The sequence below is a fragment of the Molothrus ater genome, chromosome 13, assembly GCF_012460135.2.
Source record: "Molothrus ater isolate BHLD 08-10-18 breed brown headed cowbird chromosome 13, BPBGC_Mater_1.1, whole genome shotgun sequence".
Taxonomy (NCBI): Eukaryota; Metazoa; Chordata; class Aves; order Passeriformes; family Icteridae; genus Molothrus; species Molothrus ater.
The window spans coordinates 1,169,704-1,190,360 of NC_050490.2; the positions used below are offsets into that span (position 1 = coordinate 1,169,704).

At 37.9% G+C, this 20,657-nt stretch overlaps 1 protein-coding gene across 1 annotated transcript in view; it reads right to left on the reverse strand.

The window, feature by feature from the left end:
• VPS13C (vacuolar protein sorting 13 homolog C) overlaps window positions 1-20,657 on the reverse strand; it is a 76,924-nt gene that overhangs the window by 34,820 nt on the left and 21,447 nt on the right. Inside the window, 28 exon segments of the mRNA XM_036389308.1 lie at window positions 551-720; window positions 1,664-1,794; window positions 2,632-2,788; window positions 3,916-4,060; window positions 4,462-4,766; window positions 5,196-5,363; window positions 5,780-5,883; window positions 6,416-6,532; window positions 7,557-7,722; window positions 8,794-8,853; window positions 9,649-9,728; window positions 10,402-10,558; window positions 10,856-10,989; window positions 11,433-11,541; window positions 12,237-12,384; window positions 12,624-12,928; window positions 13,687-13,854; window positions 14,151-14,254; window positions 15,251-15,367; window positions 15,524-15,677; window positions 16,974-17,033; window positions 17,210-17,256; window positions 17,259-17,285; window positions 17,699-17,852; window positions 18,408-18,547; window positions 19,256-19,334; window positions 19,617-19,746; window positions 20,079-20,196. Of these exon segments, the coding sequence (XP_036245201.1) occupies window positions 551-720; window positions 1,664-1,794; window positions 2,632-2,788; window positions 3,916-4,060; window positions 4,462-4,766; window positions 5,196-5,363; window positions 5,780-5,883; window positions 6,416-6,532; window positions 7,557-7,722; window positions 8,794-8,853; window positions 9,649-9,728; window positions 10,402-10,558; window positions 10,856-10,989; window positions 11,433-11,541; window positions 12,237-12,384; window positions 12,624-12,928; window positions 13,687-13,854; window positions 14,151-14,254; window positions 15,251-15,367; window positions 15,524-15,677; window positions 16,974-17,033; window positions 17,210-17,256; window positions 17,259-17,285; window positions 17,699-17,852; window positions 18,408-18,547; window positions 19,256-19,334; window positions 19,617-19,746; window positions 20,079-20,196 (3,754 nt within the window).

The following is a 20,657-nucleotide window of genomic DNA, read 5'->3' on the forward strand; positions in this document are numbered from 1 at the left end:
CTGGAAAACACGTTCAATAAGAAACATCTCAAACATCATGACACACAGATCTAGGAAAACAAAGGTGCATAAGTACTGCCATTTTTTCTCCCCATGCCCTTTATAAAGAAGAATTACTATAAAAGCAAGCTGTGTTTCTTCTAGAAATAAAAGGGTAGAGGCTTTTCTAGCAGAAGAGTAATTTCAATTTAAGTCTAGTGTGCTACACTTTTGAAAGTATGCATGCAGCACATGACAATCACACTGACGTTTCAGTGCACACAACTCTCATTGAGTCTGGGTGTCCTCTATTCAGCTGTTCTACAGTTTACTGTAATATGCCAGCCTCCAAGATCTCTTTTTGTTATAGATAACTTGAGAAATCAACATAAAAGAGTAGAAACTTCTTGAACATTATTAAAACTGTTCATTGCTTAAGCACACAGTATTACAGGCCACAGCTGACAGCACCACTGAGTTTGATCAATTCCATGTGAAGCAAAGTACAGAACAAGGAAAAAGCCTTCCTCGTAAGCTGGAGTGGTTTCATTTCTGATGCATTCAAACCCACCTGGCAGTGACATTCTGAATCCCTTCTCTGAGATCATCCAAGGTACATGCCTTGAGTTTAAGAGTGATGTCCATGGAGCCATCTGAGAACATCTCCCCCGCAGATGCCATGAGGTGCAGCCGGAGCTCCCCGAGGCGCAGTTTGTCACTGTGCACTGGGAGCAGGGACTCCTGCAGGAGGACAGAACAAAGCAGTGACACATTTCCCTTGCTGCTAGCCACGTGCATTATCAGCCAGCAACTGAAGGATCTGGATAGCCTGTTGCTGTCATCAGTCCTCCACTCATACAAATGAGTTCAAGAAATTCACTGGGAAAACAAAAATCCTGCTGGGCTGCAGTGAAGTTGTTTCTGCAGCACACTGGCAGCAGTTGCTCAGAATGCTTCACTGAAGGATATTCTATTTGAACACAAAGCATCCCTCCACTCTCATCACTCTAACTCCTCTGCAAGAGCACCTCAGCAGTAAGTGGGAATTATATGACAGTGAAATTAAAATAATATCCCATTACAGTGTCCTTCTTCCCTGTGAGGCTCACTGCACAAGAACACCTTAAAAATCATACACAATAACATTCACTATACACAAAGATGTATAAAGCAAGCATCTTCACATCTACACAAAGCAGACTTGATTAAGTCATAAAAACAAGACAACATTTCACATCTTTCTCTTCTGTCTTCAGCAGAGAGAGGATGCCCATGATTGCTCATACCCAGGGATATGCAAGAGGAAATTATGGGCAATATACAGCTTGGATCTGCTTACTAACTCTAGAGGCACCATGCATACAACTAGCACTGCCTGAACTAACAATTCCTGCTTTTCAGATATTCATTTTTATTTTGGCTAACTGGAATCAAAGTTTGAATGGCCAAATCAAATGCTGGGTGGTTTTGGTGGTTTAACAGTATTTTTAGTATGACTTTCAGAAATGCACACACCTTCTTCCTCTTAAGGACACTGCCTGCCCAGGAAAGCTCAAGGCTCCATTAGGAAAGCATTACAAAGCCAGTGCAGCTGATATAACTTCATTTTTCTGTCCTGACTTCTGTCCATGTGAGAAGCCCTGGCTGCCCACCCCACCTGTGTGGTAAAAGCTTTGTCACAAACCTGAGTTGTGGCACTGTTGTAGAGAGTTACAGAAAGGGACTCAAAATTGAAGTCAAATTTAAGCAATGTAGAACACTCCACAGGAGACTGAACTGCAGAAACACATTTTTGTCCAGAATCAACAAGGGCACCTGTCAGTTAAAAGAAGATATTTTTACATTTCTTCTGACCACTGGGCTTGCTGGTTTTGGGGTTTTTTGTTGTTGGCTGCTTTTTTTTTTTTTTTTTGGTTGGTTGGTTTGGTGTTTGGGGTTTTCTAAATTAAGATCAGAAAATCACAAATTCAGAAAACTACTCAAAATAATTCACACTTTTAATTTTGTTCTATCCAATGTGTACTAAAATTATCTAGCACAGAGTGGATCAGAACCTTAAAAGAAGCTGTCATTAGTTTACTGAAGTTCTCTGTTCACTTTAATGAAGAACAATACAAAGTACCGAGTCTGCTCAAGGAGTCTGCACTACCCTACCTTCCAGGTCCTATTCACAGCAGAGCAATTCAACTTTTGCCTAAACAGCAATTTTTTGACAGTGAAAATGTTACATTTGGGGAAGAAATAGATTTTGGCAAAGTGTTAACTCTGTTTCATCCAGAGACATGCACTGTTTACACTGACACACTATTTGAATGCCTCTATCTTCCTTGATTGTTATAATTGTGCATTAACATTCTGGGGTAGATGATTTGGCTTTTTTTCTTTTTTAACCACATGCAGTCAGAAGAGTGATTGACATAAACTGAAGAATACCATCATATGAGAAATGAATCACAAAAAACACACCACAAAAACTTCTGACCATCAGAAGCTCACACTCCATGGAAGTGCACACATTCTTATTTGTAACTTTTCATGCATACAATATATTTGTAACAGTTAAAACAATTTGTAATGCTTCAGAAAAATATGATATTTGAATTTGCAAACAGCCCTCTACCTACACATATTCAGCCTTTGAACTGAACATACCCTCAGAGCCACCTGATTCATGTGGAGCTTTCCATTTTTTCGATATCTGCATATCCTCAATATTCTCTTGCACAGTATGTGGCTGGGAAGAAGCCCCTCCAAGGTTTTCAAGTAAAATTTTCATGATAACAGTTAGATCACCTTCACTGAGTGCTATCTGTAAGTGATAAAGCCACAAGTTCAGTTTTGGTGACATTTCTTCCAACACAGTATGCAAGCATTGGGGAGAAACAATGGGCTGCTTCCAGCAGAAACAAACAGGACAGTCACAGCTCTCCTGGCCAAAATAATCAAAATTATTTGCCCATTTCTCCTGTATCATTTTTCACTTGTTATAAACAAGAGTTACAAGAAGAAATAACAGTCCACATGATAAATACTTTCTAGATTTGTAAAGGATCTTTGCCTATTAAAAACATGGGCAATTGATAAACATAAGCACTTCTCAAAAATTCAGTAACTCAACAACATGACCAGAAAACATTAAAGCCAAGATTTGCACTGTATACACTAAAGCAATTGCCATTCAGTAAGCCTTCAAGGATTTAATGAATAAGTATCCAGTCCTAACATTACAGAATCACAGAACAGCAAGCAGTGCTAAGTGACAAGATGCAGTCACTTAGCCCATAGTACACAGTGTAAGAATATTTTTCCTACATTTGATGCATTTTGCTGGTACTCCTTTAAATCTCTTACTTCTCTGTGCTTCACCAGGGTGACAATTGGCCACAGTACAGATACAGGAATGAACAAGTAAAAAGGCTCAGGAACAAGGAAAAGGTGCCCCAGTTTAGTTTTACCCATTAAAATCCACATGGTTAATGCAGGAAAAGAAAACTAGAGTCCTCCTTCTGCAAAGATAATTTTAAATTGTTGTGTATTAGAGATAACCTTTTCATTCCTAATACATCTATTAAAGCATTCAAATAACCTGAATGTTACAGATGAAATAATTTGAATTGTCAGGTTTTGGTTTTAGATGGTAACTCAGCAAATAACCTCAATGATTTTACTGCCTGTTGAGTCCATGGATAGCTCCAATAGACCTCCAGAAAAATAAAACCACATTTTATTCCATTTGCATGCAGCTACACCAAAACTATTCATTATACAGTATCACAACTTTAATAAATCTATAAACTGGATGATCCAGCTGGAAGTCTTTCATCATGCTGCAAAGGACACAAACTGAAATGAGTTTAAAAGATCCTTAACTAGACTGAGGACCATTCTGAGAATCTGTCTAACTTTTGATATAGTTTTAATTACTCATGATATTACCTGCATTGGTTTTAGGTCTCCTTTGATAGCAATTGTTGGGCATTTATGATACCATGCTGCTGCTAAATTTCTCTGTACCAGTAAAGTCAAACTCACAGGACGTAGAATTTCAGAATCTGGTTGTGAATCTGTGGATAGAATGCATCTAAAAAAAGACAATGGAAGTAACAGAGGGAAAATGTTGACTAGTTGCAGAAGACCAAATAATATCATATTAATCTAGCAAAATTACAGGCATAATTAATTCAAGAATAATCTCATAGGCACTTACACCTCTGGATGCACTTCAGATCAACTCAAGTTACCGTGCTATCATTGCTTTCTTTGCAAGAAGCTTTAGAGATTGCAGACCTGTGACTCTATCTAAAAGCTAAACTTTTTAGTTTAGTTTAGTCACTCCTAAACTTAGCTTGGCCAGGTTTGCTGCTCAGTTTTAGTATGTTCTCATTGCCTTCCATGTTCAAATAAGAGAAGAATGCTGCATACAGAACATGACACTTTTCCTTTGCAAAGCCACTTCAACTCAGGGAAAAGCTCCGTATTTACCTTGATAACTTCAAGTGAGTCAGCTGCACATCCATGCTGTCAATGACTGGAGGAAGAGGAGATTCATCTGAGGACACCAGCTGGAATTCATTCTGAACTCTGATTAAGCCAAGATCAGCTACCAAAGCATTTGATGAAGCTGAAGATTCAGGGACAACTATGACTGGAGCTTTCAAGTTGACATCCATCAGGAGACGGAAGCTCTTTTTGGCAAAGTCCTTCATGCTGGAAGCAGCCATTTCTGCTGCCTGCACAGTGACTGCAGTCAGGGCTTCTTGTGCTGCTTGGAAATTGTTTAGGAAGTTCTATTCACAGGTAGGAAAAAAAGTAAAAGTTCCATGAAAACAAATAAGCTTCTCAAAAAAAGGCAAGCTTGAGGCAAAATGTAAATTTAAGAAAAAATATCAAATGTCATTTAAATATGAAATTGCTAATTCAACCACACTTGTTTCTAAAGAGAAAAACATGAAAATCATGACTAAGCAGAGTTATTTAACTGTGTAATTTTTAAGATATTGTTAAAGGCATCAGCTCCATCCATTACTTCTCCTGTCATCACTCTCCTTGGCAATCTTCTGTAAAGCTGTGCATCTTAACTGGTAACTAATGCAAAATCCTTCTATGTGCTTGCACATCAGCTCACCACCAGGCACAGGGCAAAAGGAGCTGATTGCATTTTAGCTCATTAAAAAGAACTTTTAATGTCACTAAAAGAACTTAAACTAATGTCTTACCAAGAGAGACATGAAGAACTTATGCAGATAAATTATTTGGATGCAGCCCACTTTGAGAGACATTTTACCATCCACCCTTGACATATCAGCATAGGCCTCCCCTGCAGTGGCATCTGGATAAAGTGACATGTGAAATCTGAACACTTCATCTCCCATGATGGAGACAGCCTAGGAGATTAAGGCCACATAGTTAATACTACCAGGTATTTATGAAACAACAACTATTCCCCCAGAAAGACCCACAGCAACTTAGCAGCAGTACTTGGACACATGGTAGGCACAAAAGGAAACAGAATCCCCTATTTTATAGTACATGGCTCCTCTCACTTGATTATCTATAGCCCATTTTATATTTAACCCCTGCTCCTCAGAATTAAACACACCAGTGCAAACATAACTAAAAAGAACATTAAATGGAAGAATGTTTTGATTCTCTGAGGGGAAGGAAATTAACCAATACATTTTGCTTGGTATTACATTGTACACTGCATTCTGTTACACAGCAAATTAAACTACAGTGCTGTCACTAAATCACTTGAAAAACTGGGTCTCATCAGCTGCTTACAATCTGCTCAACACATTACCTTTTTATGGATTGTTTTTGGATCAACATTTGTAATTACAATGTCCTCAAGTCTGGAGAACACTTTAATCTCTTTAGGCTTCATAGCCACAGATGCATCCATTCCTGAATGAAACAAAAGAAGGAAGGAAATAAATGCACTTCAACAAATTTCTAAGAAAACATTTCTGCTAAAAAACAAACAAACAATCAAACCCCCAGAATTACTTACTACTGAATATAAAGAATAATACCAGCTTAGAATCCACCCTTCTGCTATGTAACCATGATTGCTAAGCCTGAGAGAGAAGTCAGGGCCTTGCTGCACACGACAAAGTTGCCAACACAAATTGATTGTAAGAGCAGAGGACAATTCCCCAACACTATCTAGGACCTAGCTATTAAAAAGTGGAAATCTGTGTTATCTAAAACATAGTGCCTTCACTTCTTTTAATTTTACTCCACTTAGAAATCGTCTTTGTTTTCTGAGTTAAACATTTTTTTCCTTGCAGATCATTTCATACAATCAAAATATATTTTAACACATGTTAGAGACACCTGCAGTGCACACACTGGCCTTTTAGAAGTGAAGGGAGGGAAACAGCCTATTTCTGGCTACAGCCAGTTTGATCTAGTATTTCAATAAAAACCACCTTACCTTGTACCCTAATGTCTGCAATTGTAGAGCTCTGATCACACACTGTAATACTGAATGCATTTAGCTTTGCAGTGAGCTTTAATTCAGAGACATCATCATGGGCTGCATCACCAGGCACTGGACAGGAAACACAAGAGACATACAAGGAGTTCAAATATTACAGGCTCACTGTTTAAAACAAATATTAGACTAGTAGTTCTATAAATATATGAACTATTCAAAAGCAACCTGCAGTCATTCCCTAAAACAGATGATAATCCTTAGTCAAAATGTGAAATAAGTCATTTATTAAGAGTTTCCTTCAGGCACACAAACTGTCACCAACCATCACAGTCAAAGAGCCATCAAGATGTCTTTTCTCCTCATTAACACCAACTTTTCATGCATTAGTTGCTGAATGCAGTATACACCACATTATTTTATATTTTTATATTTTTATATTTTATATTTTTATATTTTATTATAACACTGTCTCATCACATGAGAAGTGCTTCTCTCTGTGTCACATAGTAAAGCCAATCTAGGCATATTAACTGCAGCAACACTGCACAAACAGAAAATGGAACAGCCACTGAACTCAATCCCAACAGTTTTAGGATTAGAAAACCTTGAATTTCACAAACAACACTACAAGCACAAGAATCAACAACACAGGACCTGACAAAATATTCAGGAGCTGCCATGCAAAAACTCTTTCTATTTCAAGGTTACAAGACCCCTACTTTAACTATACACACCACCCTTCAGTTCAGAACTCCTCTTTGCCTCCCCAGAGCAGTATTTATTTTCAGCAATGGAAGCACTCTTCAGAGCTCTCAGATTGCAAAGCTACATGGTAGTGACACTAAACCTTTGGAAAGGCTGCACACTGCAACATCCTTTATTCAACTTTCATTATGAAAATCAGACCACCACTCAGGGAAAAGTTATACTGAGTAAGGAGAATTTGTAAAATTAAGCAACAGGAAAAATGTCAGCTGGAGTTTTTTTTAATAAGATTATTTTCTCCCCATTTACAGTTGTGCATGCTTTGTTTTCCACCAAATAGACTGCAATGCTGTAATTGGAAATAATATCCTGTGAAACTGAAGGTGAGGTGCTGTTAAACAACAGAAGTACAGCCTGTGCAATATGACACTACCTGGTCTAAGAGTGCTTCCTTTTTCCTGTTCTTTCATTTGAGGCTTGTGCTCTGATGATTTCTCAGTACTGGGAAGAGCACCTGATGGAACACTGAAGGTGAGGAAACTCATGATGGAAAGCAAAGCCTCTGTGTGAAGTACAATATCCAAACAGGAAAAGATGACCTAAAAGGAAGGCAAGGAGACAAAGTCATATTGTGATTTAGTAGCAATTAATACTCTCAGAGTTGCTGTCAACTAAGGAAAAAAGCCTCTTGCTCAATTTCACAAGTATTTGACTCTTCTATCTCCATCCACTTCAACTTCACAAGCTCCAGAACAGATGAGGGAGCTGTGGAAGGGAAGCTCACAGCAGCTACAGAGGAACTGTGCCAATCTAAAAGCTGATGCCTCACGTGGCTGTGCCTTTTGAGGACATTCTCTTGAGTTCTGCTGCCTTTCCTTTCATTGCTTTGCATTCAGCCCTTTGATTGACAGCTTCAGAACCACGTGTGAAGATGTTTTAGGAGCTATGGTACAACAACAACAAAAAAACCCACTAAGATCCAAAATTTGCAATCAGAGCAGGGAGTGTGTGAGCAGCAGCCACTCCTGCCAGTGGTACTGAGTGAAACCCAGCATCAGTCACTTATTCCTCACAAGGCCCTTGAGAAGCTGCTTGACCCACCACTACTGTTTTAAAGGACACATTTTAAAAGCACAATGACATGCTTACTCCAGAAGTCACTGAAGCCATGGAAAACCACTCAAGAACAGCTGCTTTCAGGAGAACTAAAAGGACTCATTGCACTCCAGACCCCTGAGAATGCTGCCTGGATACTCCAGCTCACATCTCAATTTCACTGTTACTGTTACAAGCTCAGAAACACAAGGCCCTGGTTTAGCTCTCTGCCAAGTGGATCACTCCAGAAACAAAGCATATGCTAAAGGCCTCAGTTAAAATTCATAAGGACATTTTTCTAACTAGCAAAAAATGTATAGTTTTTAGTTTAAATGAATTATTACAAACAATGCTTCAGTAAATAAATAAATCTTTTTTTTTCTACCTGGATTTGTTTTTGAAGTAATTAAATATAAAGCAGTAGGTTTTAATGATGAGAGCCAGGGCTTTGGTTTTGGGTTGGTTTTGTTCCCTTTTTTTTCCCTCTTCAATGAGAAGAAAAAAGGGAGTAACTAACAGTAGCTGCTATGATTCAGAAAGCTTAAAAAACAAAATTAAGTACATCCAGAACTTACATTGATGTTTTGCTTGGTATTTTGGTAAGCAGTAACAAAGTCTGGTCCATCAGGATCAGCCTAAAAGGAAAAACAAAAGAAAAGGGACACAGTCAGTCTCTATTGAATTAGCCAATAATTAATTATCAATCATTTTATTAACTGAATTGCTTGAATTTAGCCTACACACAAGGTTTATTCCAATTGCAAAAGAAACAAAGGAAAGTGATGAAGCCTGAACAAACAAGTTCTTCAAATAATGCCCAAGCAAGATAACCAGAATGGTTTACTCACAATGCTCTGCTCAGAGACATTTCATAGCACATATTTTGTGAAAATTCAACTGGCCAGTTACAAAACTTTGTCTCATCTAGAATCTATTTAAACTGGATCAATTAATGCTTAATCCTTTGCCAGTACAAATTAATCTATTTTTCACTATGTAAATGATGCCAGTCCAGATAAGAGTACTGAGGAGCCCACTGGCTCTACAACCTAGCAGATTCCCAAGTGTTCATGCCATTTCCAAAGGCTTTTTAAGCTACCAACATGTCATTCTTCAAATGGCAGTTTTATCACCTGTAGGGTCACTCTTCACTTGCACAGGCAAAGACCACCATACCTGTTCACTTTCACACAGGTGCTCGTTTGGCTGCACACACAGAACACAAACATTTGTCTTGCCAGTGATTTCAGTAACAGCATTGACTTATGAAGCAAAAGCTAAATGGAAGCAGTGCAGAATTAAATGAAATGTTCAACTGAAAAACAGGTATTTGGGAGAAGGCCTGGGTAAGTTTTAGACACAAATCTACAGGCTAAGTATGGAAGCCTTACTTTCCTCCCCATGTAATTTTACTGAAAATGTACTGAAACCTTAATATATTCCATTTTCAAAAGATGTTCATCTGTCTCACTTGAGGAATTAAGAATGCAAAGAGGATCTCCTTTTGAGTCTGCAAACAAAGAAATAAAAATGTAAAGTGTTTCCACTCACAAGCTTTACTCCACCTATGTGCAATGACTCCATGCTAATTCTCTATTCCATACTAATTAAATACTCTTCTTGCTGAAATAGTGAAAGTAAACAGCTATTTTCACTGAGAAGCTAGACATGAAGCATTATTTTGTGAAACACTACATTCACTTCATTCTAAATTAAACTAGTAAAAATTAACTTATCTTGCTCTTGAAGCAAGACTTAAAATTGAAACTTCTTTGCATTCCTACCTTCATGTTTTTATACTCAAAACCTTACTTTTCTCCTTTGGATAAATGGCTATTTCAGTTATCACTTCACTGTCACTTGGAATTGTTACCTGACCAACCAAAGAAGCATTTCCAGTGCTGCCAGCACTGGTCATAAAGCACAGAATCAGAAGCCCATCAAAACCCACTGAACAGTTGGAATACTTCTCAGGAACATTCCTGCTCAAAGTACTAGCTCACTCAAATACATGAACTCTAGCTCTAGCAATGGCAGTGAAACTTGGTAGCAGGTAAAACAGATGAATTCCATCTAAATTACCCTTTCCTTTCCCCTCATTATTGGTTGCTATATGTTATCCTCTGGCTGTAAATCCAGTTGCATGCACTCAACTGATTGTATCAGTTCCCTACAAGACTCACCATGTATTTCAGTGCATCTCATTGTGATTTTCTTCAGATATGCTGCTGCAGCCAATTCATGATTTCTAATTTTGGTTTTGGTCCCAAGCTGTAGCACAGTCAGAATATGTAATGGATATCTCTCCTTCTGAACCTGCTTCATCAAGGTTATTACAACCTTGAATATAGAAAGGAAAATAAGTTCAGTATTTCAGTGAAGCTGTTCAGACACAGCAGGCAGTTATAAACAGCTAAATGTGAAACATAAGATTAATCTAGACATTTTGCATTTTTATAAATAGACCCTCTAAGACCAATTTGCTAAAGATTTCCCCTGGCCCCTGCTCTCTTCCTCTTGTTTGGTTTCCTTTAGTTGCCAAGTCAAACTGCTAAAAAGGACTTTATAGCCCACTACTTCTAAGAAACAGATGAGTACAGGGCTCAGACTCAGTAAGTTGTACAGATGGATACATACCTCTTTGATTTCAAAATTAAGTAGCATATTGATTACATCTTCATTTAATGTTGTTTTTCTCTTTTCAGACAGCATTCCTTCTGAAACACTCTTATCCTGTGTCAAAACTGATCTCTCCAGTTCTTTCATTTTACCTGGAACATTCAATATATTGCTTAACTTTTGAAACTGCCATCATTTGTTTAGCTCAAGAAACACATCCAATTCTTTTATTCATTTAGATGTTTTACATTCACCTTAGATAAACTAGCAATATTTCCATAAGCAGAGCCTTTAACTTCAGAGCATGAAGGGGAAATAGAAACATGTTCTGGCAATAAGATGACTCTGACATCTCAATAACTTGCTAGTTCCTTGACAACTTAGCCAACACAATTACCAAATTTTGCCTTGTAATGTTTCCAATTTTTTTAAGTATCAAAGTATGAACATTGTCCTTGCAAAATTAAAGAGTTTATCAATTAGACTCAGCTTATTACCATACCCTCAGATCAAAACTTCCTTTCCAGAAAATAAATGCTTTTCCTTACTCCTGAAAGCAAACACACTTAGTATTCACAATAATTCCATCTCTGACCTTCCCTTTGCAGCACTGATTTTGCATCCTTTTGAGTTTCTTCTGCTTCACCCAGGTTTTCCGTCAACACTTTGAGACAGACATTCAAATCCTCTTGACTTAACACAACCTAAAAAGTTGCAGATCACAATTCTCAGGAGAAACACAGTGTTCCTTGAACTTATCACCTGCTAACAAAGCAGAACAACGTTTCCTGGCAAGAAGAGAGCTTATTTACAGCTATTTTGCCAGCAGAATCATCCCTTCAATAAGAAAATTAAATTCTTTCAACCACTGATTGTAAAGGTCTGAGGAGATTAAAGGTTTTGACCTCCAGTGCTGTATCAATATACATTGCAGCATTTAATGTACCTATCCTTTTAGTACATTCCTGTCAATGACATGCCCCTCCATGATATTTTAATTTCAGTTTCACCCAAGATGTCCCTGGTACTTTCTTTCCCTGTACATAAAATGCCACAACAAACAAGTATCCCACTCAAGGATGATGGGAAGGTAGGAAGCTGGAGTTACTAAAGCAAATGTTTGCATTAATTTAAACTCCTCTCAAGAAGATCCCATTTGTAAAAAAAAAAACAAACCAAAACACTTCAAAGAATTCTTGCTCAGAGAACTGGTCACAAAACCATTTCTGTGATCTTCTCAAACTATGACATTCATCCAGGTGGGGTTAAATCCTATTTCTTTGCTGAAATCCACTCCACACCTACTAAAAATTAGCAGCTTGTTGCCACTTTGTGCCCAGAAATAACATTAGGGTTGCTCTCAGGGTAAGTATTATCACCACCTCGTCACAAGACTTACATTCATTGTATCCAGGTACCCTGTGACCTCCAACACTGGTAACTTGTGAAACCAAGCTGCAGAGAGATTTCGTTTCACAGACAGGCTTAAATTAATAGGGTGAAGTATCTGAATATCTGGATGTGTCAAATCTGTCTCCAAAGTGATCCTTGAAACACAGAAAGGAAAGAAAGAAAACAGCTGGAAGGTTGGAAGTCACATGTTAAATTTTTGAAAATCTTAAAATCTCAAATGCAGCACCAAACACTTTGCTAAGCAGAACAGTTTCTGATTTTATTACTGATCTACTAAGATAAAAGGCATTTCAATAGCAAATATTTGACACTAGTACCAATCATGTTTTCTAGGCAAGAACATGAATGTTCTACAGAGTATTAGCCACCATACCTCGATAGCTTCAGCTTTGTCAGCTGCACATCCATTTTGTCAATGACTGGAGGGAGTGAGCTGCCTTCTGAGGACACCAAGACAAAGTGATTCTGAACCTTAATCAAGCCCAGGTCTATTACTATTGCATTGGGGGAAATGGAGGACTGGGGGATAACCAGAACTGGTGCTTTCAGGTGAATGTCCATTGCAAGGCGGAAACTCCTTTGGGCCAGGTCTTTCACACTGGTGGCAGCCTTCTCTGCAGCTTGGACTGTAGCAGCACTCAGTGTCTCCTTGGCTGTCTGGAAGTTGTTCAAGAAGGTCTAGAAAAGCAGTGAAGAGAATGGAGAAATGTCTGTAAATAGTTTTTACTCTAGATTACTTTTTCATTTTCCACCATCATCCACCAATTATTGCTGCCAATTATGCTGCCTGCTTCAATGGGAGTTGAATTTTCCACAGAAAAAACAACTGAGTACTTCCTGTCATGACCTCTAATGAAGGGTCAAAGAAGTACTAACCCGTGCAATCCACTTATTCTAAATTCATCTCTATTTTTCCTTCTTTCCTTAGCTCATTAGCTTTTAGGGACACAGTTTTGAAAGCTCCTCTTGCCCTCCCTGAATAGTATTGAATTCCTATTAAAGAACCTATTGAATGAGAGAAAGCCCACTGGTGCTTTATTGAAAAAGCCATCATTAGGGTACTCAAACACACTGATATTTACACTGGTTAATTTGCAGGCATCATGACACCCACCTTGCAGCAAGATTTTCCTCTGGTGTTAGCTCTGACATGTCTGCAATGAACTCAGAATTTTGCTAGGGATGGAAAGGGCAGCAAACATAAAACCCCCAAACTACCTCAACAGCACCAAGTTTTTCTCTATTTCCAAAACTGAGGGTGGGAAGTGACCCAATTGAAATTTAAATCAGTTACTAACCAAAGCTTTTAATAGTACACAGGAAAAATTAAACCCATCCCTTCTCTTTCAGGAAATGAAACATAACACTTGTACTGAGAGCACAGCCCCACTAATCTGAGAATGCTGCAGAAAGACAGAAAGGGAAATAAGACTTACCAGGAGAGACATGAGAAATTTGTGAAGGTACACCAGCTGGATGCAGCCCACTTTCAAACATACAGAACCATCCACTTTTGACATGTCAGTGTAGGCTTCTCCCTCAGTAGCATGAGGATTTAATGTCAGATTGAAACTGAAAACTTCATCTCCCACTATAGACACAGCCTAGAAAGAGAAACAGCACCCACCAGCCATCAGCAGCTTCTACAAAAGTAATGACACAAAGAACTAAAGATACCATCAGCCTATCAGATTACAAGTTAGATTACTGGTTTTTCTAATCCTTTCAGAAATCCATTCTAGTAAAATGAAATTTTTTCTTTATGATGTCCCTTTTTGAAAATACTTATTCACGACAAATCAAATACTTTTAGAAGAGTGGAATGTGTATTACATTTCACTTTTATACACATCAAACTAACCAAGAATCAAGTAAAAGTTAAAATCTTGTAGTTGAGTACTTTTTTATGAAGGGTCCTTGAATCAACATCTGTGACAACTATGTCCTTAAGTCGGGCAAAGAACTCAGTTTGGCTTGGCTGAAGGCAAAGAGATGAGTCAAGACCTGCAAAGTACAAAAACAGAAACAGTCTTGCACAGCAGAAGTGACATTAAACAGAGTCTTGCACAGCAGAAGTGACAGTCATTTTCAGGGTGGGGACACCAGCAGAGGAAGTGAGAAAAAGTTACTAAGTTACTTTAGAATGACTGTACTACAGCTTCAACCAAAACTAAATAGAAATACTTGTAATACAAATAGTGTCTCAATATCAATCATCTCTGGAAATAACTGAGCAACTACTCTAGAAAAATAATCAATCCTCCACTTCTTAATAAGCAAGCTACTGAGTGAATGCATCTCAAGCTATTGAGTGAAGGCATTGATATTTTCTATTAGGAAAGATGTTACTATACTGAACTATTTGAAACCAGTATTTTTGCATACATAATCTTGTGTGAATACATTATATGATCTAGAGATGGGCACAAGCAAAAGACTTTATCAACTGTAGTACTAATCTTGCATATCACACATTCTTAAATATTCCTGAGAGTGTTAGCAACTATGAGGATGGCAGTTGAAGTCAGACAAAAGTGAAACTCCCCAAAGAATTATTGATAGCCCTTCCAAGGGGTAAAACCAATCAAGAAAACAAAACCAAAACAAGGAACCCAAAAGAACCCCGAGGGTTAAAACCTGAAGAAAATATTTTGAAGGGGTTTTCTTATCCTACATCATAATTTATCCTAAATAACTTTACAGTATACCATAAAATATCTTAGTACAACATGAAAAGCCATAATCAAACTCCCTCAAAGGATGAACCTAATCATTTGAGCAATAACAGCACATCTTTCTAGCTGGAGGCCAAAACGTTACGACAGACTTGAAGGCTGACTTAGAAAACAAGACAACAAGCCATTCTTGCACAGATAACAATAATAAACAAATAGATCAAAACAGATGCTGCATGTTTACACCCTTTTTTTAGTCCAATGATTAGCAATTGCTTTGAAACTAAATTACCAGAGCAGTTACTTCTAATAAGGAATTTAATACCTTGTATCTTGATCTCTGCAATGTTCTTTTTTTCATCACAAATATTTAAACAGAAGGCATCCAGCTTGGCAAAAAGCTTGAAGTCAAACACATCCTTATCCTTGGAAGGTTTAGACACTAGAAATAAGAGAAGGTGGGATTTTCAAGGCACCTCTGACTCATATTTTCACTTTCATCTTTATTTCAACAAAGCTAATCATGTTTCTCTGGATTTGCTTTGCCAGTATGCAACACATCCTTCTAGAACCACCATATGGATAATCACAACTGTACCTTTCTTCAATCTAGAGTCATCTTCTTGCTTTTTTTCTTTGGATGCTGTCTCTCCACTTCTGTCACTGCCTGATGGACTAACAGCTGTTAGAAAACTGACAGCAGACATAAGGGCCTCTGTGTGCAACAGGAGGTTCAGTGATGAAAAAGTCACCTGTTGAAAACATGAGAGTCCATAGGATCAAACAGTGAGTTCAGGGTGTCAGAGTGAGGTGCAAAAGCACCCAGTGCAACAGAACCATTCCTGAGAAAGAGAAAAGCTGCATGAGTGGCCAGCAACAGATCATAAAGGGAAAAGCTTTCTGTAAAGCAGAATGGGGATAAGCTTAGAAATCAGGGAACCTAGCAAGAATCCAGCTCTTACAGCTGCAACTGCTAACCTGTAACCTCCACAGTACAAAAAAGTGATGCAAAATTAATTTTGTCAAACACAGCCTTGGGCTTGAATGCTCCTGCAATAACAGTACTACAGCAGGTGGCTGACATGTAGATATTTAGAATATGGGTATTCCTCAAAAAATCCACTAAGGAGTCTAAAAGATGAGTCAGTGCATGCTGTGTAGTTTAAGAAAGGTTGTCCACCTGAATGGCCTTGAGACTGCAAACAGAGCCCAAATGCAATTCTTCCAGGCACAGAAGTGCCACTGCAGAGCTGCAAGGCAGCAGCAACTCCAGATGATGTTCAGAAAATTGAGTTCTCTTGGCATTAGCACCAGCCCATAGTATGAAGACAGGTAACTCAGCAGCACTGCAGTGTTAGAACTCTCATCTCCTGCTGCAGCTTCAGGAACTGCTTTTTGGCAAAAACATTCAGTATTAAAGCTCTCTGATGAAATCTATAGACATCCTAAAACTATTACATAACAAGTGAATTATTTCAGTCTTCATATTAAAATAAGGCAGGTAAAATAATGCCATAAAGGTCTAAAGAGGAGAAATAACCTATCCAAAAACCACCACCCTTTCAAGATTATCTATTTCAAGAATGCCTCAAGCCACTCTTTTTCTTTAGACTAAAATCTGACTCAGAAAGACACCATTAGTAAAATTAAAAAAATCACAGTCAGAGATGGATTTAGACTTCTTCTAAAAGCCAGTAGAGTGCTGAATATGTGGCACTCACAACACAGATTATTTGACATGAAAGGTTTTGTGACTCCACTGCAGTTTCCCGCACTGGCCCCTGAATGTCATGATCCCTGATGCATGAGAAGGTGCATTTTTACAGCAGTTTGAATTTCATCCACATAAGCTAGACAGACCTTTTCCAGCAGTTCAACAGACAAATATTCTGCTCTAAAGTGGTATAAAAATTTTCAAGGATGTTTTAACTCTTGAAGTCTCCTGCTGGAAGGCAGGAAAACAGGAAAGCAAAACAAGTCTTATTAATTCCCCTGTTCTGAGCAAGCAAACCAAAAGAAAATAAGTAATAAAATCTGTAAATACTCACTTGAATCATCTGTTCAGTGTTGTTAAAAATTGTCTGAAACTGTGGCCCATTTCTGTCAGCCTGAAAATAATGATTTGCATGATGTTTAATATTAATTTCAACCAGTCACTGTCGTCTTCAGAAGATACAAAATAATCCAACTAGCTCTGAATAGTAGGAATAGGACTATATATAGACTATATATTAAGAATATATAGAAATGTTTTAAAAATAATTTTAAAAAGCTTAGTGTATACCTTGACATATTCCACTTTCAGCAGGTCTAAGCCAGGCTTGTCTGAGAACTAATTAGATGAATGGGTGTTTTTTTACCTGTAAAACACCACATGAGATAAACAAGAATTATTAAAGAGATAAACAGAATCATTTCTGTTCTTTCAGAGAACCAAAAAAACTGTGCCTTGAAGGGAGGGATTAACTTTCAGTACCATTTGCCAAATACATTGCACCAAGTATGAGTCACTGCTTTCCCTTTGCTAAACCCAAAATGGCAAATCCCTTCTCCACCCAAAGACTGAGCTCTGAGGCATTTATTTATCCCATAAGCATTATGGTGAGAGTGCAGAGCTTATCAATTCTCTCAGTGGCACAAGCACTGCAATGGACAGCTGCACATCAGCTGGGAAACTGGAACAACATTTGCATTTCAGAGAGCACAAGGCACAGAGAGCTCCAACTAATTGTACACACACACACAAATCCACCTCTCTGCCACTGCTTCTTACCTCCAATCCCATAGTAATCCAAGCTGATCTTCTTCAAATAAGATACAGCTGCTAAATTGTAGGTTTTGACAGTAGCCTCTGTCCCAAGATGCATTACATCAAATACAAGTACTGTTTCCTCAATTTTCTTTTGTCTGGTGAGTTCTACTAAAACCTGGATGAAGAAGAAATACAGTTATAGCATCTTCTCACATGCAGTATTCTCACCATTTAAACCAACAACACAAGTGCAAGATTACTGCCCTCCCTGCTTTGTCAGAAGCACTGTTTTTATTACACATTTTAGAGTGTATAATAGAAAGAAGTGACTGATGGTGAAAGATATAAATACAAAAAACATTTGGGGATTTTCTCTTTGCAAGAGACCTGCTTGGGACTGAGTTTGTTTCTCCAGTGCAAAATTCCCATTTCCAACCCCCTAATTATGAGTTGGTACTATTTTTTTCTAGTAAAAAGACCCCAATAAGGGACTTCTTTCTTTTTTTTTTAATACATCTATGTGTATGCATCATGTTTTATTTATATGCATCCCATGCAGACAAGAAATATCTCATCTCATATACATAGAAATATGTATGTGCATACATGAAGGTTTTTTTGTTTGGTGATTATGTTTCTGCATCCACTAATCTGGAGAATACTGGTAAAAGAGTATTGGATATTTTTTAAAGTATTCTTTAGGCAGGGGAAAACAGAATTAGAGACTTACTTCTTTAATTTCAAACTTGAGGTGAAGATCTGTCAGCTCCTCCTGAGCAGGCTCCTCTTTTCTTATTTCTTCTCCTTTAATTACTGAACTGTCAGTTGGTTCAGAGCTTTCCTCAAAATCAAAATATTCTTCTTCAGAGTCTACAGAAGCAAAATTACTTTGTCAGTGAACTTTTTCCAGAAACAGGGCTAAATATCCCACTCTCTCTTTCCCATTCCAATTGCATTTTTAACAGCATGATCACTTGAAATCTAACTTGATAAAATAAACTTTAGATCTATACTGGTCTCCTACCCACTGAATGAGAAGTGAACAAAATTAAAGCCCAACAAAGGCAGCACTAGAGTCTAAAGGCATCATTAGACTTTCAAGAACACATAACAAAGTAATAATAAGAGAAACTCCAGGAAACAAGTGTCCATAGGTAATTCTTCTCTAGAACAGCCATGAAAACAAATGCTCAAATCCAAAGTAAAAACAGTAATTTCTCAGTAATGTGTTATTCTAGTTCTGCCTTTTCAGAAAAAGGAGAGCTTTGCTAATATAAAACAGTCAGAACAACCTAATAGAGTTAGTATTTACAGTTCACTTTTTTGAAGAGGTTGCTTATGCATAATCTTAATTTTTTTAAGAAGTGGGTTTGCTTTTTAGAAAAAGCAAGTTTATTCATCTGAGGTAACATCAGCATCTTAATCAAATCTCCTTATGTGTTTGAGGGTAGATATGACCCACCCTGCTCACTCTGCTGTCCTTACAGGTTTTAACATCAATAACAGCATGAAAATATCAGCTATCCCCCAAAATATGGCTGCTACAACCTTTACAAAGACCCATCTGTAGCCTCTTACCTGACACCATTTCTGCTAACAGCTGGGGTGTACTAAGCAAGCCTTTACCAACAACAGGAATTGTGGGGATAGCTGCTACCTGGAGGGAAAGAAAAGAGCAAAATAACCAACACAGTATTTTAAAGTTTAGATAACTTGGTATGTTCACATTTTCTAGTGATGATGAATGTTCCACAGGGCTTTCCCCACCTTTCTTTCAGCTCTGCCAGTTCTTCTATTGAAACCAGCAGGACAATGACAAAGGCTCCACCATGGCTTGAGGAAGCCCAGAATGTTCTGATGGTAAGTCAATAAAGACACTAATGATGTTTTTTTACTTGTTTGAGGTTTTTTTAAGCTTTTTTAGTTGCAGCCAGCTTACCTTTGTGCTTGGAACTGACATGGATGACTTCTGAGGCAGTGGAATGCTATCAATCAGATCAGAGATGGCCTTGATTTTCTGGTCAGAGAGTCTGACATGCACCAAAGGAAGTCCTCCTGACACTTTAAACCTTTTTAAAAAAAAACCAACTGATTAAACTCCTATCCAAAAGGCAGCAATTCTTCATTTAAATCTTAACAGTATAGATACTCCTCTGTAGAGATCACATCACAGTGAAGCCAGGGATTCTGCATTCAAACAGGGCTTGGACTTAAGCAGGAGTCAGTAACCAGCAAAGGCTTCAGAGAATCGCTATCCAAAAAGATTTTGCCCACAGTAGTAACTTATTTCAGTTTCTTAGTTAATATCTTCCAATTACAAAGTGCAAATGAACCTTTAGGGAAAACACTTCTCTAAGCACCAAGTAATTCTAAATGAGTCTTTTCAACATTAATATATTACTTTGCCATCCTGGAATCTCTTTCCACCATTGATTTTGCCAACTGCACATGGATATCCATAGGCTGCAAAATGTGCAAAGTTGATGGGTGTTGAAAACGAGCCTTCTTCCAGTCTTCACCTGAAAATGCCCCATAAATTTAGATTAAAAAAAATCACTTGCTAATTGCTTTCATTAAGGCATCATTAAAGTCACCAAATGGTATCACTAGGAGGGTAAAAAACCAACTTAAGAAACCTAAAACAACTTAGGTGAAGTATTCTAAGAGCTTTTAATCCCATTTCTGAACACTACTACCTTAGCAGCACTACACCCAGTTCTACACTAGAAGATGTGTCACATTGACCCCTAGAAAAACAAATGGACAGACAGATAAAAGACAGAAGAGCAGCCTAGCATTCCCTTGATTACACAAACCTAGGTGAAGAACTAAGGCAAATTGTAGCTGTGCTTTCCCTGTGTGTGATGGAAAACATAACAGTTCTTTTTATTTACATTCATTGCTACCATTAAAGTGATGCACAGGTCCAAACAAAAAATGAGCAGAAACTAAGCAATTTTTTCAAAGTTTGGCACCCAAC